Source organism: Pseudophryne corroboree, chromosome 6 (assembly GCF_028390025.1).
Source record: "Pseudophryne corroboree isolate aPseCor3 chromosome 6, aPseCor3.hap2, whole genome shotgun sequence".
In the NCBI taxonomy this organism is placed as follows: Eukaryota; Metazoa; Chordata; class Amphibia; order Anura; family Myobatrachidae; genus Pseudophryne; species Pseudophryne corroboree.
Window position 1 is genome coordinate 359,330,096 of NC_086449.1, and position 18,463 is coordinate 359,348,558.

Below are 18,463 nucleotides of genomic sequence, written 5' to 3' on the forward strand. Positions count from 1 at the left end.
CTGTATTTACACACTCAGGTACTAGACTGAGACCTGCAGATAGTGCTGCTGCAGCGTGGTTGGTGACCCTGTCAAACAGGGATAATAGTTGGCAAACATAAAAACATATTAAAGACGTTGTCTTATATATGGAGGATGCACAGAGGGATATTTTGCCGGCTGGCATCCAAAATAAATGTAATGTCCATTCTGTCAGGAGGGTATTAGAGACCTGTCACTGGACAGGTGATGCTGACTTAAAAAGCGCATAGAGAGCCTTATAAGGGTGAGGAATTATTTGGGGATGGTCTCTGGGACCTCGTATCCACAGCAACTGCTGGGAAGAAATAATTTTACCTCAGGTTTCCTCACAGAAAAAGGTACAGTCCTTTCGGCTTCAGAAAAGCAAACGGGTCAAATGGCGCTTCCTTTCTGTACAGAGACAAGGGTAGAGGGAAAAAGCTGCACCAGTCAGCCTGTTCCCAGAATCAAGATTCTTCCCCCGCCTCCTGTGAGTACACACCATGACGCGGGTGCTCCACAGGTGTAGCCAGGTACGGTGGGGGGCCGCCTTAAAAATTTCAGCAATTAGTGGGCTCGCTCACAGGTGGATCCCTGTTTCTTCCAAGTAGTATTTCAGGGGTACAAGCTGGAATTAGAGATGTCTCCCCCCAGCCGTTTCCTAAAATATGCCTTGCTGACAACTCCCTCAGGCAGGGAGGCTGTGCTAGAGGCAATTAATAAGCAGTATTCCCAGCAGGTAATTCTCAAGGTGCCCCTACTTCAACAAGGACGGGGTTACTATTCCACTCGGGTTGGGGTACCGAAACCGCATGGTTCGGTGTGACCCATTTTATATTTAAAATCCTTGAACATAAAAAAATTCAAGTTCAAGATGGAATCGCTCAGGGCGGTTATTGCAAGCCTGGACGAGGGGGATTACATGGTATCCCGGGACATCAAGGATGCTTGCCTGCATGTCCCCATTTACCATCCTCGCCAGGAGTACCTCAGATTTGTGGTACAGGATTACCATTACCAAGTCCAGACACTGCCGTTTGGACTGTACATGGCACCGAGGGCGTTTTATCAAGGTAATGGCCGAAATGATGATACTCCTTCAAAAAAAGGGAGTTGTAATTATCCCGTACTTGGACAATCTCGTTATAAGGGCGAGGTCCAAGGAGCAGTTGGTAGTCGGGGTAGCACTATTTTGGAAAGTGCTACAACAGCATAGGTGGATTCTAAACAGTCCAAAGTCACAGCTGGTTCCTATGACACGTCTACTGTTCCTGGGGATGGTTCTGGACATAAACCAGAAATAGTGTTTCTCCCGGAGGAGAAAGCCAAGGAGTTGTCATCTCTAGTCAGAGACCTCCTGAAACCAAAATAGGTAGCGGTGCATCATTGCACGCGAGTCCTGGGAAAAATGGTAGCTTCTTACGAAGCAATCCCATTAGGCAGGTTCCATACAAGAACTTTTCAGAGGGACCTGTTGGACAAGTGGTCCGGATCGCATCTTCCGATGCATAGGCTGATAACCCTGTCTCCAAGGACCAGGGTATCTCTACTGTGGTGGCTGCAGAGTGCCCATCTTCAAGAGGGCCGCAGGTTCGGCATACAGGACTAGGTCCTAGTGACCATGGATTCCAGCCTTTGAGGCTGGGGGGCAGTCACATAGGGAAGAAACTTCCAGGGACTTTGGTCAAGTCAGTTTATTTCCCTACACATAAATATTCTGGATCTGAGGGCCATTTACAATGCCCTGAGGCCAGCAAGGCCTCTGCTTCAAAACCAGCCGGTACTGATCCAATCAGACAACATCACGGCAGTCGCCCATGTAAACAACAGGGCGGCACAAAAAGCAGGATGGCGATGGCAGAAGCCACAAGGATTCTCCGATAGGCGGAAAATCATGTGTTAGCACTGTCAGCAGTGTTCATTCCCGGAGTGGACAACTGGGAAGCAGATCTTCTCAACAGACACGACCTCCACCCGGGAGAATGGGGACTTCCTCCAGAAGTCTTCCAATAGGATTGTACACCATTGGGAAAGGCCACAGGTGGACATGATGGCGTCCCGCCTTAACAAAAAGCTATAAAAGATATTGCTCCAGGTCAAGGGACCCTCAGGCGATAGCTATGGACGCTCTGGTAACACCGTGGGTGTACCAGTCGGTTTAGGTGTTCTCCCCTCTGCCTCTCATACCAAAGGTACTGAGAATAATAAGAAGGCGAGGAGTAAGAACGATACTCGTGGATGGCCAAGAAGAGCTTGGTACCCAGAACTTCAAGAATTTATATCAGAGGACCCATGGCCTCTGCCACTCAGTCAGGACCTGCGGCAGCAGGGGCCCTGTCTGTTCCAAGACTTACCGCGGCTGCGTTTGACGGCATGGCGGTTGAACGCCGGATCCTGAAGGAAAAGGGCATTCCGGAGGAAGTAATTCCTACGCTTACTAAAGCCAGGAAAGAGGTTACAGCAACTCATTATCACCGCATATGGCGAAAATATGTTGCATGGTGTGAGGCCGAAAGGGCCCCAACAGAGGAATTTCAACTAGGTCGATTTCTGCATTTCCTGCAAGCAGGAGTGACTATGGGCCTTAAAATTGGGTTCCATTAAGGTACAGATCTCGGCTCTGTCGATTTTCTTTCAGAAAAAGAACTAGCTTCAGTACCTGAAGTTCAGACATTTATAAAAGGAGTGCTGCATAGTCAGCCCCCGTTTGTGCCTCCTGTGGCACCTTGGGATCTCAACGTGGTGTTGAGTTTTTCTTAAAATCACATTGGTTTGAACCACTAAAAACCGTGGATCTGAAATATCTCACATGAAAGGTGGTTATGTTATTGGCCTTGGCTTCTGCCAGGCGAGTATCAGAATTGGCGGCTTTGTCTTGTAAAAGCCCTTATTTGATTTTCCATATGGATAGGGCAGAATTGAGGACTCGTCCCCAGTTTCTCCCTAAGGTGGTGTCAGCGTTTCACCTGAACCAGCCTATTGTGGTGCCTGCGGCTACTAAGGATTTGGAGGACTCCAAGTTGCTAGACGTTGTCAGGGCCCTGAAAATATATGTTTCCAGGACGGCTGGAGTCAGAAAATCTGACTCGCTGTTTATCCTATATGCACCCAACAAGCTGGGTGCTCCTGCTTCTAAGCAGACTATTGCTCGTTGGATTTATAGTACAATTCAGCTTGCACATACTGTGGCAGGCCTGCCACAGCCAAAATCTGTCAATGCCCATTCCACAAGGAAGGTGGGCTCATCTTGGGCGGCTGCCCGAGGGGTCTCGGCTTTACAACTTTGCCGAGCAGCTACTTGGTCAGGGGCAAACACGTTTGCAAAATTCTACAAATTTGATACCCTGGCTGAGGAGGACCTGGAGTTCTCTCATTCGGTGCTGCAGAGTCATCCGCACTCTCCCGCCCGTTTGGGAGCTTTGGTATAATCCCCATGGTCCTTACGGAGTTCCCAGCATCCACTAGGACGTTAGAGAAAATAAGAATTTACTCACCGGTAATTCTGTTTCTCGTAGTCCGTAGTGGATGCTGGGCGCCCATCCCAAGTGCGGTTTATCTGCATTACTTGTACATAGTTATTGTTAACTAAATCGGGTTATTGTTGAGCCATCTGTTGAGAGGCTCTATTGTTTCATACTGTTAACTGTGTTTCATATCACGAGTTGTACGGTGTGATTGGTGTGGCTGGTATGAGTCTTACCCGGGATTCAAAATCCTTCCTTATTGTGTACGCTCGTCCGGGCACAGTACCTAACTGAGGCTTGGAGGAGGGTCATAGTGGGAGGAGCCAGTGCACACCAGGTAGTCTAAGATCTTTCTAGAGTGCCCAGCCTCCTTCGGAGCCCGCTATTCCCCATGGTCCTTACGGAGTTCCCAGCATCCACTACGGACTACGAGAAACAGAATTACCGGTGAGTAAATTCTTATTATCTGGACGATCTCCTGATAAAAGCGAGATCCAGGGAACAGTTGGTGCAGAACATCGCACTCTCCCTGTCAATACTCCAACAACACGGTTGGATCATGAATTTTCCAAAGTCGCAGTTGGAACCGACGACAAGATTGTCCTTCTTAGGGATGATTCTGGACACAAGTACGGAGAGTATTTGTTCCAGTGGAAAAGGCTCTAGAAATCCAGAAAATGGTCAAACAAATATTGAAACCAACAAGCGTGTCAATCCATCAATGTATTCGGTTGTTGGGGAAAATGATAGCGGCCTACGAGGCCATACAGTTTGGCCAATTTCATGCCAGAGTATTCCAGTGGGACCTGTTGGACAAGTGGTCCGGTTCCCACCTACACATGCACCGGAAAATAATCCTGTCCCCCAAAGCCAGGATTTTGCTCTTGTGGTGGCTACACAGTTCTCACCTACTAGAGGGACGCAGGTTTGGGATTCACAACTGGGTCCTAATAACCACGGATGCAAGTCTCCGAGGCTGGGGAGCTGTCACACAGGGGGGAAAGCTTCCAAGGAAAATGGTCAAGTCAGGAAGCCTGCCTTCACATAAACGTTCTGGAATTGAGAGCCATTTACAATGGCCTTCTACAACCGGTACATCTTCAAGATCCCGTGCAGATCCAGTCGTACAATGTAACAGCAGTCACATACATAAACAGGCAAGGCGGAACGAAAAGCAGAGCGGCAATGGCAGAGGTGACAAGGATTCTCCTCTGGGCAGAAAGACATGTTAGAGCTCTGTCAGCAATTTTCATTGCGGAAGTGGACAACTGGGAAGCAGACTTCCTCAGCAGACACGATCTCCATCCAGGAGAGTGGGGCCTCCACCAAGAAGTCTTCGCAGAGGTGACAAGTCTTTGGGGAGTTCCTCAAGTAGACATGATGGCATCTAGTCTAGACAAGAAGCTTCAGAGATATTGTTCCAGGTCGAGAGACCCTCAAGCAATAACAGTGGATGCACTGGTGACCCAGTGGGTGTTTCGGTCGGTATATGTTTTCCCTCCACTTCCACTGATTCCAAAAGTTCTCAAAATAATAAGAAGAACAAGAGTTTGAGCAATCTTCATTGCCCCAGACTGGCCAAGGAGGGCTTGGTATCCAGATCTTCAGCAGTTGCTCATAGAAGATCCTCGGCCTCTTCCTCCTCGAGAGGACCTACTACAGCAGGGGCCGTGTGTGTATCAAGACTTACCGCGGCTACGTTTGACGGCATGGCTGTTGAGCGTTGGATCCTAGCCTGAAAGGGTATTCCTAAGGAAGTCATCCCCACTCTTATTCAGGCCAGGAAAGGAGTAACGTCTAAACATTACCACCGTATTTGGAGAAAATATGTGTCTTGGTATGAAATCAAGAAGGCTCCTACGGAAGAGTTTGAGTTGGGACGTTTTCTCCATTTTTCTGCAGGCTGGTGTGGATGCGGGCCTTAGATTGGGGTCAATCAAGGTCCAGATTTCGGCCTTATCCGTTTTCTTTCAAAAACAATTGTCCTCCTTTCTAGAAGTTCAGACGTTCCTGAAAGGGGTTCTGCACATCCAGCCTCCATTTGTGCCTCTAGTGGCACCATGGGACCTTAATGTGGTATTGCAGTTCCTTCAGTCAGATTGGTTTGAACCTCTGCAGGAGATAGAATTGAAGTTTCTCACTTGGAAAGTGGTGATGCTTTTGGCCTTGGCATCCGCAAGGCGGGTTTATGAGTTGGGGGCCTTGTCTCACAAGAGCCCTTACCTGATCTTCCATGAAGATAGGGCAGAGTTAAGAACTCGTCAACAATTTCTTACAAAGGTGGTTTCGTCCTTCCACATAAACCAACCTATTGTGGTGCCAGTAGCTACTGACACTTTCACTGAGTCACAGTCTCTAGATGTGGTTAGAGCTTTGAAGATTTATGTCGCAAGAGCAGCTCGGTTACGGAAAACAGAGGCTCTGTTTGTCCTGTATGCTCCCAACAATATTGGGCATCTTGCTTCTAAGCAGACTATTGCGCGCTGGATCAGAGGGACAATTCAGCACGCTCATTCTACGGCAGGCTTGCCGGTACCTAAGTCGGTGAAGGCCCATTCTACTAGGAAAGTGGGCTCATCCTGGGCGGCTTCCCGGGGCGTCTCGGCTTTACAACTTTGCCGAGCAGCTACTTGGTCAGGGTCAAACACATTTGCTACATTTTATAAGTTTGACACCTTGGCCGATGAGGACCTAAAGTTTGGTCAATCGGTGCTGCAGGGTCATCCGCACTCTCCCGCCCGTACTGGAGCTTTGGTATAGACCCCATGGTCTTGATGTCGTCCCCAGCATCCCCTAGGACGTATGAGAAAATAGGTTTTGATAACCTACCGGTAAATCCTTTTCTCCTAGTCCGTAGAGGATGCTGGGCGCCCGTCCCAGTGCGTACTTTACCTGCAGTTTAGTTAATGTTGAATGCCATGTGTGCGGCATGGTTGAGGGTGTGAGTTGGTAGATATCTCACCACTAGTTAAGTAATTAATTCCTTTCCTCGAAATGTGAGTCTCCCTGGGCACAGTTCCTACAACTGAGGTCTGGAGGAGGGGCATAGAGGGAGGAGCCAGTTCACACCCAATGAAAAGTCTTTAGAGTGCCCATGGCTCCTGCGGAACTGTCTATACCCCATGGTCTTGATGTCGTCCCCAGCATCCTCTACGGACTAGGAGAAAAGGATTTACCGGTAGGTTATCAAAATCCTATTACAGGTTGAGTATCCCTTATCCAAAATGCTTGGGACCAGAGGTATTTTGGATATCGGATTTTTCCGTATTTTGGAATAATTGCATACCATAATGAGATATCATGGTGATGGGACCTAAGTCTAAGCACAGAATGCATTTGTGTTTCATATACACCTTATAAACACAGCCTGAAGTCAATTTTAGCCAATATTTTTTATAACTTTGTGCATTAAACAAAGTGTGTGTACATTCACACAATTTATTTATGTTTCATATACACCTTATACACACAGCCTGAAGGTCATTTAATACAATATTTTTAATAACTTTGTGTATTAAACAAAGTTTGTGTACATTAAGCCATCAAAAAACAAAGGTTTCACTATTTCACTCTCACTCAAAAAAGTCCGTATTTTGGAATATTCCGTATTTCGGAATATTTGGATATGGGATACTCAACCTGTATATAGCTTTACTTCGTGGTACTGTTTGTACTTAGTATTGCTAGTCCAGTGCAGTTTTATTGTTTGTAATAATTTCTGCATTGTATATGTGACTGAGTGTGTGCCAATAGCTGCTGTGTGATCTCTATTTCGTGTATCCAACACATATTGCTATCAGTATATTCTGTACCCTGAAGGGGGCTATGTGCGTCAGGGTTATCATATAATATAGTGTTTCACAGGATATACTATTTTGGTATTTTTCTCTGTGTTTTTCAGTCACCACATACCTCTTAAATCTTCTGTTGTGCTCTGCCTAGCAGTCACACTATACAGGGGATTTTTTGTCAGGTAGTTTGTCTGCTTATATTGTACTTATTGCACCCTGAGGCTACTCTTACATATAATGTCTGCTACACAGGGTGATAAATCCATGGCGGATCCTGCACCATGCAGTGTTGATGCCACGGATTACTCGGAGAAAAACGTAGCAGCTGAGGGTTCAAGTACTGGGGGTCTTATACCCCATGGTCAGTCAGCAGCGGGGGCAAATCAAGACCCACCTTGGGCTGTTTTCTCTAATTTACTGACTACGCTAGTAACTAGACTTGCGCCACCTGTGGGACCTCCTGTGCCATTACAGTCACATATTGTCCCTGCAGTTAACCCACCATGGGCAGATACTCTGTCCTCTCAGTTACAGCAATTAAATCAGTCACTAGCTAAACAAAATCCTGACTCTCGCCCGCCTAAGACCAAGGGATCATCTAAGCGGGCCATTACCTCCTCACAATCCACACATGTTTCGGATAACTCATCCGATAAAGATGGCGCTTACACTGACCCTTCAGACACTGATGCAGATGCTTCTGATGAGGAATCTCTGACACAGGTGGATGTCCCTGACCTCTTGGAGGCTATCAGACTGATACTTCAAATCGATGATGAGGAAGAGCCTCCAGCTACCTCTAAGAAACCAGATAAGTTTAAACGTCAGAAGGTTACTAAATTAGTTTTACCTAATTCTGACCACCTGGTTGATATTCGTCAGGAATCCTGGGAAAATCCGGGAAATAAGTTTTCCTTGTCTAAGAAGATGCTAGCTCGTTATCCCCTCGCTGCAGAGTTAAGTAAAAATTGGGAAACACAGCTGCCAGTGGACTCACAAATTGTGCGTCTGGTGGTCTCCTCTGCTCTGCCTGTCACGACCGTCACCTCCCTGAAGGAACCGATGGATAAGCGTGTGGAGGGTTGCTTAAAGTCTATTTACACTCATGCCGGAGCTGTGTATAGGCCTAGTATTGCGGCCTCTTGGGCTGCTAAAGCTATAGAGACCTGGGTTCAGTAAGTTGAAGCGGAAATACCGTCTAATTTGCTTAATAATGCTAGACAATGTCTTTCATATATTATTACAGCCTCTCATTATATTCAGGAGGCGGCATCTGATGCAGGTGGCGAAGGCAGCTACTACGTCCATTCTGGCTCGCCAAATTCTATGGTTGCGGTCCTGGTCAGTAGATCTGGACTCTAAAAAGACCTTGGAGGTAATTCCTTTTAAGGGAAACATTCTTTTTGGGGAAGAGCTCAACAAGATTGTGACTGAATTAGCATCAGCTAAGACTGCCTAGTACTTCTCCTTCGGCTCTGAAGGCTAAGAGTACTTCCTTTCGTTCCTTTCGACCTCCAGGTAAAGCAAAGGGTCAGGCATACCCAAAACAGGCTCGCACTTCCAAAACCGGCAAGCCCAAACCCAAACGTGCCTGGGCTGCCCGTCAGCCTGCTTCCAAAACAGACAAGCCTGCAGCATGACGGGACGGGCCTCCCTCCGGGGGATCCCAGAGTGGTAGGCCGACTTCTACGGTTTGCTCAGGTATGGTTACAGACCACTTCAGACGCCTGGGTAAGGGAAGTCGTCACTCACGGATACGTTATCTCTTTCAAGAAATGTCCCCCTCACTAGTTTTGCTCAACAAACAACCCTTTGGATCAGGTAAAAGCAAAAACTCTCCACTTGGTGGTGCAATCTCTCCTGGATACAGGAGTGATTGTGCTGGTGCCTCTGGCTCGGAGAGGCAGGGGGGTACTATTCTACGCTGTTCCTAGTACCGAAGCCGAATGGGTCCTCCGGCCCATTCTCAACCTCAAGTCTTTGAACAAGTTTTTGAAAGTTTCCAAATTCCGTATGGAAACTCTTCGCTCTATTGTTCTGGCTTTGGAGCCCAAGGACTATATGATATCCCTGGACATTCAGGATGCTTACCTCAATATACCTATTGCAGTGTCACATCAGCAATACCTACGGTTTGCTATTGGCAACCTACATTTTCAATTCCAGGCCTTACCTTTTGGTCTGACCACAGCTCCCAGAATCTTCACCAAGGTCATGGCGGTCGTGACGGCTCTACTCTGCCGTCGGGGTATCAGGATCCTGCTGTATCTGGGCGACTTTTTTTTATCCCGGCAAACTCTCCAGAGGTTCTCCTCTGTCATCTGGAACTAACGGTCCAATTCCTACAAGCCGACTGGTGGCTCATCAACTGGAAGAAATCCTCACTGGTCCCTGCTCAGAACATGATGCACCTAGGGGCATTGTTGGACACCCACAACCAACGGTTGTCCTTGTCTCAGGAGAAGGTCCTGAAACTTCAGGACAAGATAAGATGCTTCCTATCTCACCCACGTGTGTCGATACACTCGTGATGCAAGTACTAGGCCTCATGGTGTCGGCTTTTGACATGGTGGCGTACGCTCCATTTCATTCCCGCCCTCTGCAGAAGTTGATACTCTCCCAATAGGACAGCCTGCCTCACCGGATCAGGACTCACATGATCTCCTTGACTCCGGAGGACTGCTTGTCACTGTGCTGGTGGCTACAGGACCAGCAACTGAGCAGGGGCCGTCCCTTCTGGATCTCCAACTGGGTCCTTCTGACGACGATGCCAGTCTGCGGGGTTGGGGCGCGGTGTTGGAGCAACACTCTCTTCAGGCTCAGTGGACCAGGGAGGAGTCTCTCCTACCAATAAACATTATGGAGTTGCGGGCAGTGTTCAATGTTCTGACACTGGCCCTGCCCCTCGTACAGAACAGGCCTGTTCAAGTAAGGTCGGACAACGCCACCACAGTGGCGTACATAAATCATCAAGGCGGCACTCGAAGCCGCATGGCAATGATGGAAGTATCAAAAATCCTACTTTGGGCGGAGCGCCATGTGCCAGCCATATCGGCAGTGTTCATCCGGGAGTCCTCAACTGGGAAGCGGACTACCTCAGTCATCAGGACGTACACGCCGGAGAGTGGAGCCTTCATCCAGAAGTCTTTCAGCTTCTACTGGACAAGTGGGGCCTACCAGATGTGAACCTGATGGCGTCTCGACACAATCACAAGGTTCCGGTCTTCGGAGCAAGGACCAGGGATCCTCAAGCAGCATTCGTGGACGCGCTGGTAATTCCATGGAACTTTCGGCCGCTGTACGTGTTCCCTCTGGTGTCCCTTCTGCCCAGGATGATAAGGAAGTTCAAGCAAGAAGGAGGAATACTACTTCTCATTGCTCCGGCGTGGCCCAGACGGCAATGGTTCTTAGACCTGCAGGGTCTCTCGATAGAGCGTCCTCTTCTACTTCTACAGCGCCCAGACCTCCTCGTTCAGGGCTCTTGTGTCTACCAAGATGTGGCCCGGCTGGCTTTGACGGCGTGGCTCTTGAAGCTTCCGTTGTGAGGGCCAAAAGTTTTTCTGAGGCGGTCATTCAAACTATGTTGAAGGTCTGTAAACCGGCTTCTGCTCGGATTTATCATAGGGTCTGGAATTCTTACTTTGCTTGGTGTGCAACTAACAATTATGATGCATACAAGTTCAGTACGGCCAAACTTTTGGCGTTCCTGCAACAGGGCCTAGACTTAGGCCTTCGTCTGGCCTCTCTCAAGGTTCATATTTCTGCCTTGTCGATATGGTTTCAGCGAAAAATTGCAACTCTGCCTGATGTTCATATATTCACTCAGGGTGTTTTGCGGATTCAACCTCCCTGTGTCCCTCCTGTGGCTCCTTGGGATTTGTCTGTTCTGGATGCCTTGCAAAAGTCTCCGTTTGAACCTCTTGAATCTGCGGACCTTAAGTGGCTTACTCTTAAGGTCTTGTTCTTGCTGGCTATTGCTTCTGCTAGATGGGTTTCAGACTTGGGTTCCTTGTCCTGTCGGTCACTTTTTCTGATTTTTCACCGTGACCGGGCGGTTCTTAGAACTCGCCATGGTTATCTGTCTAAGGTGGTGTCATCTTTCCACCTTAATCAAGAGATTGTGGTCCCGGCCTTTACCTCTCCGGGTTTATCTTCCAAAGATGTGGTACGGGCCCTCCATGTTTATGTGAAGAGAACGGCTTCTCTTAGGCGATCCGATTCTCTTTTTGTCCTTTTTGGTTTTCATAAACGTGGCTGGCCTGCTAATAAGCAGAATCTGGCCTGATGGATTAGAATAGTGATTGCACATGCTTATGTACAGGCTGGCATTCCAGCTCCTGCTACCATTAAAGCCCATTCTACTCGGTCTGCTGTACCTTCTTGGGAGACCCACCGTGGTGCGACCCTTAAACAATTGTGCAAGGCGGCTATGTGGTCCTCGGTGAACACGTTCATAAGGTTCTATGCCTTCGATACTTCCGCCTCCCAGGATGCCTACTTTAAACGCCGGGTTCTTGTACCCGCTACAGTGCATCCCTTCCCATGAGGAACTGCTTTAGGACATCCCTGATGTTATCCCTATGGAACCCCAGTGTACCCCGCTGCAGAAAAGGAGAGTTATGGTAAGAACTTACCTTTGTTAAATCTCTTTCTGCGAGGTACGCTGGGCTCCACAGGGCACCCACCCTGATGCACTTAGCTTCTTTGGGTTTGTGTGGCATTAGCTGCTGATACATTCTCCTGTCGTGAGAATGTGGTGTATGTGGCTACTAACGGTTGTCGTCTTTTACCTGCTACTGCATTGGACTGGTTAACAAAACTGAGCTCCTGTGCACAGAGGCGGGGTTATAGAGGAGGCGGCGCTGTGCATCTTGGGAACAGTCAAGGCTTTTACCCTGTTGTTGCCTCGGATCAAGATCCAACTCTACACCCCGATGTTATCCCTGTGGAACCCAGTGTACCTTGCAGAAAGATATTTAACAAAAGTAAGTTCTTACCATAAATCTCCTTTTCCTGGTGTGAAAGTAGAAAGGTTTCTCCCGTGGAATTTAGAATTGGTCGTTTTCTACTTTTCCTGCAAACGGGAGTGGATATGGGCCTACGTTTAGGCTCCATCAAAGTCCAGATTTCGGCGCTCTCTATTTTCTTACAGAAACAACTTGCCATGTTGCCGGTAGTACAAACTTTCCTAAAAGGAGTTCTTCATATGCAACCACCCTTCGTACCTCCCACGGCTCCGTGGGATCTCAATGTGGTTCTGTCCTTTCTTCAATCGGACTGGTTTGAACCCTTACATAGGGTGGAGTTGAAATTTCTCACCTGGAAGACGGTGATGTTGTTAGCATTGGCATCTGCCAGACGTGTCTCTGAACTGGGGGCTTTATCCTGTAAGAGCCCTTATTTGATTTTTCATGAAGACAGGGCGGAACTCGGGACCCATCCTCAGGTTTTGCCAAAAGTGGTTTCAACTTTTCATGTCAATCAACCCATTGTGGTTCCGGTGTTGGCTGACTTTTCCATTGGACCAGAGTCCTTGGATGTGGTGAGGGCTCTGAAGATTTATGTCAAAAGGACTGCACGTCATCAGAAATCTTACTCTCTCTTTGTCCTTTATGATGCAACCAAGATTGGTCGTCCGGCTTCTAAGCAATCAATTGCTCGTTGGCTCAGGCTGACCGTTCAACAGGCCTATACTAGACTGAGTATGGTTGGAGGGGCATAGAGGGGAGGAGCCAGCACACACATACACACACTAAAGGTTTTAAAGTGCCAGGCTCCAGTGGACCCGATCTATACCCCATGGTACTAAAGTACAGATCCCCAGTATCCACTACGAGAAAAGGATATACCGGTAGGTATTAAATTCCTATTTTCATGATAGTTTGTACTGTTTTGGGAAAACAGTGATCACTCTATGTGCAGGGAGCTTATCAGTGCAGACAGCATATTTTAATTTTGAAGAGCAAAATTTTAGACGTTGTTTTGCTACATCTATGTATGTATGTGTATATATATTAATATAGCGATATATCACGTCTTAAAATTTTGCTCTTCAAAATTTAAATATTCCCTCCTCACTGATAATCTCCTGGCACCTAGAGTGATCACTAGAAAATATCATTGAAATCAATTGTATTGAGTAAAGATTCTTGTTGTATGTGTGACTCATATGTGTTCTTTTCCCAACAGGTTTTGTCTCTGTCTACATTTCATCATGGCCACATTCCGCTGGACCCGCTCACTGCAGCTTACTCTAGCTGTAATCAAGCCTGATGCTGTGGCCCATCCAGTTATATCTGAAGTAAACCTTTTGTCTGTTACATTGTAATGTCTTATGGAAAACTGCTATAGAAATATTTTACGCAACCCCCTGAGGCGGAGCTACTGGTGCTTCCCTATGTAGGCATTTTACCTGGGGCTTCTCCACTTTTCTGCAGTACTGGCACCTTCTTTCCTGTCAGTTTAAGTTAACAAACTGTAGAGATAGTGTCTAGATAGTCAATAGGTCGACATGAAAAAGGTCGACCCACATTTTTTCAATTGTGTACAACTTTTGATGCATTTACTGTCCATGTCACAATCTATTACCTTTAGTAACCTTGTGGTGAGCAAAGCGGAGCAAGTCACTGAGCCCAACGTGCGGCGAGTGAATTAATTACAACAAATTCGGGTAAAATATTTTTAAAAACACAAAATAACACCCCCAATAAATAATAGTGCGTCGAACTTTTGAACCTATCGATCTTATGGTGCAGACTTAATGGGGTAAATTTATTAAGATGGGAGTTCTATTTAAGATTGGATGTTTCCCATAGCAACCAATCGGATTACAGGTATTATCTTTTAGAAGGTGCTAGATAAATGAGAAGTAGAATCTGATTGGTTGCTATGGGCAACATCCTATCTTAAATATAACTCCCATCTTAGTATATTTACCCCAATGACCCAAAGCAGCAATATACCAGCACTGGCTGATAAGTGAAAAGTATAAGATTTTAAACCTACCGGTAAATCTTTTTCTCCTAGTCCGTAGAGGATGCTGGGGACTCCATAAAGACCATGGGGTATAGATGGGCTCCGCAGGAGACATGGGCACTATAAAGAATTTTAGAATGGGTGTGCACTGGCTCCTCCCTCTATGCCCTTCCTCCAGACCTCAGTTATAGAAACTGTGCCCAGAGGAGATGGACAATACGAGGAAAGGATTTTGTTAATCTAAGAGCAAGATTCATACCAGCCCACACCATCCACACCGTATTACCTGGAATATACGCAACCAGTAAACAGTATGAACAAAACAGTATCAGCTAAAGACTGATCTAAACTGTAACATAACCCTTATGCAAGCAACAACTATATACAAGCCTTGCAGATTTTGTCCGCACTGGGACGGGCGCCCAGCATCCTCTACGGACTAGGAGAAAAAGATTTACCGTCCTAGAGGAATCTGGGGACTCCGTAAGGACCATGGGGTTTATACCAAAGCTCCAGACCGGGCGGGAGAGTGCGGACGACTCTGCAGCATCGACGGAGAAAACGCAAGGTCCTCATCAGCCAGGGTATCAAACTTATAGAACTTTGCAAAAGTGTTTGAACCCGACCAGGTAGCTGCTCGGCAAAGCTGTAAAGCCGAGACGCCTTGGGCAGCCGCCCAAGAAGAGCCCACCTTCCTAGTGGAATGGGCCTTTACCGAATTTGGTAACGGCAATCCTGCCGTACAATGAGCCTGCTGAATCGTGTTACAGATCCAGCGAGCAATAGTCTGCTTCGAAGCAGGAGCGCCAACTTTGTTGGCTGCATACAGGACAAACAGTGCTTCTGTATCCTAACCCGAGCCATCCTGGCTACATAGATTTTTAAGGCCCTGACTACATGCAGGGACACGGAATACTCGAAGTCATCCGTAGCCACAGGCACCACAATAGGTTGGTTCATATGAAATGAAGAAACCACCTTAGGCAAAAATTGAGGACGAGTCCTCAACTCCGCCCTATCCACATGGAAAATCAAATAGGACAAGGCCGCCAATTCAGATACCCGCCTTGCAGATACCAAGGCCAACAACATGACCACCTTCCAAGTGAGAAATTTTAATTCAACCGTTTGAAGCGGATCAAACCAGTGAGACTTCAGGAACCGTAACACCACGTTAAGGTCCCACGGTGCCACTGGGGTTACAAAAGGAGGCTGGATGTGCAGCACTCCCTTTACAAAAGTCTGGACTTCCGGGAGAGAAACCAATTCCTTCTGAAAGAAAATAGACAGGGCCAAAATCTGTTCCTTAATGGAGCCTAATTTTAGGCCCATATCCACTCCTGTCTGTAGAAAGTGGATAAAACGGCCCAGATGAAAATCTTCCGTAGGAGCCTTCATGGCTTCACACCAAGATACATACTTCCTCCAGATACGGTGATAATGTTTCGTCGTCACCTCCTTCCTAGCCTTTATCAGAGTAGGGATGACCTCCTCCGGAATACCTTTTCCAGCTAGGATTCGGCGTTAAACTGCCATGCCGTCAAACGTAACCGCGGTAAGTCTTGGAACACGCAGGGCCCCTGTTGCAACAGGTCCTCCCTGAGAGGAAGAAGCCACGGATCTTCTGTGAGCATCTCCTGAAGATCTGAATACCAGGCCCTTCGAGGCCAATCTGGGACAATGAGTATTGTCTGTACTCTTTTTCGTCTTATGATTCTCAATATTTTTGAGATGAGAGGAAGAGGAGGGAACACGTAGACCGACTGAAACACCCATGGTGTTACCAGGGCGTCCACCGCTACTGCCTGCGGGTCCCTTGACCTGGCACAATACCTCTGAAGCTTTTTGTTGAGGCGTGATGCCATCATGTCTATTTGAGGAAGTCCCCAAAGACTTGTTATCTCTGCAAAGACTTCTTGATGAAGTCCCCACTCTCCTGGATGGAGATCGTGTCTGCTGAGGAAGTCTGCTTCCCAGTTGTCCACTCCCGGAATGAATACCGCTGACAGAGCGCTTACGTGATTTTCTGCCCAGCGCAGAATCCTGGTGGCTTCCGCCATTGCCACTCTGCTCCTTGTCCCGCCTTGGCGGTTTACATGAGTCACGGCTGTGATGTTGTCTGATTGAATCAGAACCGGTAGGTCGCGAAGAAGATTCTCTGCTTGTCGTAGGCTGTTGTATATGGCCCTTAATTCCAGTACGTTGATGTGTAGACAAGCCTTCTGGCTTGACCACAGTCCCTGAAAATTCCTTCCTTGTGTGACTGCTCCCCATCCTTGGAGGCTCGCGTCCGTGGTTAGCAGAACCCAGTCTTGAATGCCGAATCTGCGACCCTCTAGAAGGTGAGCACTCTGCAGCCACCACAGGAGAGACACCCTGGCCCTGGGGTACAGGCTTATCTTCTGATGTATTTGTAGATGGGACCCCGACCACTTGTCCAGAAGGTCCCACTGAAATGTCCTCGCTTGAAACCTGCCGAAGGGGATGGCCTCGTAGGCTGCCACCATTTTTCCCAGAGCTCGAGTGCATTGATGAACCGACACTCTTTTTGGTTTCAGCAGGTCTGACCATGTTCTGGAGGTCCTGGGCTTTTTCCATCAGGAGAAAAACCCTCTTCTGTTCCGTGTCCAGAATCATGCCTAGGAATGATAGCCGCGTCGTTAGAATCAACTGCGACTTTGGCAGATTTAGAATCCAACCGTGCTGTTGTAACACTCTCAGGGAGAGTGACACGCTTTTCAGCAATTGATCTCTCAATCTCGCTTTTATCAGGAGATCGTCCAAATATGGGATAATTGTGACTCCCTGCGCAGGAGCACCATCATTTCCGCCATCACCTTGGTGAAAATCCTCGGGGCCGTGGAAAGCCCAAACGGCAACGTCTAAAACTGGTAATGACAGTCCTGTACAGCGAATCTCAGGTACGCCTGATGAGGAGGATATATGGGGACATGAAGGTATGCATCCTTTATGTAGAGTGACACCATAAAATCCCCCCCTTCCAGATTGGAGATCACGGCCCTGAGCGATTCCATCTTGAATTTGAACTTTTTCAAGTACAGGTTTAGGGATTTTAGATTTAAAATGGGTCTGACCGAGCCATCCGGCTTCGGGACCACGACCAGGGTTGAATAGTACCCTTTCCCCTGTTGAACTAGGGGAACCGTGATAATCACTTGCTGTTAAAGCTACTATAACACCCTATATAACCTGGGTAACCCTTCCCAGGCCCACGACCCTCTCTCCAATATGTTAAGAGCCAGGAAATATCTAGCCGATGTGGCATTTCCTCAACTATCAAAATCTGCCCAGAAATCTTTAGAAGCACCTTTTACTTTAGCCGAGGTGGACCATGTTATCTCTATCGCTCCCCTACGTAAAAGTCCGGGCCCAGATGGCTTCACAGCCACCTACTATAAGATGTTTAAAGAAATGCTGGCTCCCAAATTACTGCAGGCCTTTAACTCCATATCCGCCGAGACCCACTTCTCTAGACAATCACTTGAGGCCCATATTACGGTGATCCCTAAACAAGGAAAGGACCCCTCAGTGTGCTCCAGCTACAGGCCAATCTCCTTGCTTAATATAGACCTCAAATTCTTCGCGAAACTAATGGCTCTTAGACTGAATGAATTTCTCCCGTCGCTCGTCCATAACGACCAAGTGGGTTTCGTACCCGGTCGGGAAGCGAAGGATAACACGACTAAACTCCTCAACCTAATCCATTTGGCCTCCAGCAGTAAGATATCTACTGTACTACTGTCCACAGATGCCGAAAAGGCCTTTGACAGGGTAAATTGGGATTTCATGAGAGCGGTGCTGGAGCACATCGGGTTGGGCCCACGAGCCCTCCACAGAATACTATCTTTGTATACACAACCATCAGCAAAGGTACGGGTTAACGGGACTCTCTCTGATAACTTTCTAATTAGTAATGGAACGAGACAGGGCTGTCCTTTATCCCCCCTGATCTTTGTCCTTTGTATTGAAGCCCTGGCCAGGGCAATTAGGGCTAATGACAAGATTAAGGGACTACAAGTAGGGGATATAGATTATAAACTTGCTCTATTTGCAGACGACCTGCTGGCGACAGTCACAGACCCCGCACACTCACTCCCCAACCTGATGAGCGAGTTAGACATTTTCAGCTCACTATCAGGTTTTAAAATCAACACATCCAAATCCTATGCTCTTCATATCTCAACTCCCCATTCGGTTTTAACAGACTTGAAA

General features: G+C 47.5%; 1 protein-coding gene across 3 annotated transcripts in view; it reads left to right on the forward strand.

Annotated features, from left to right (window-relative positions):
* The window catches only part of NME6 (NME/NM23 nucleoside diphosphate kinase 6), a 120,525-nt gene that overhangs the window by 58,011 nt on the left and 44,051 nt on the right, over window positions 1-18,463 (forward strand). For all 3 annotated transcript variants that reach the window (XM_063926641.1, XM_063926639.1, XM_063926640.1), the window contains exon 2: window positions 13,445-13,556. In XM_063926641.1, the coding sequence (XP_063782711.1) occupies window positions 13,470-13,556 (87 nt within the window). In that variant the 5' untranslated portion in view covers window positions 13,445-13,469. The remainder of the gene's footprint in view (window positions 1-13,444; window positions 13,557-18,463) is intronic.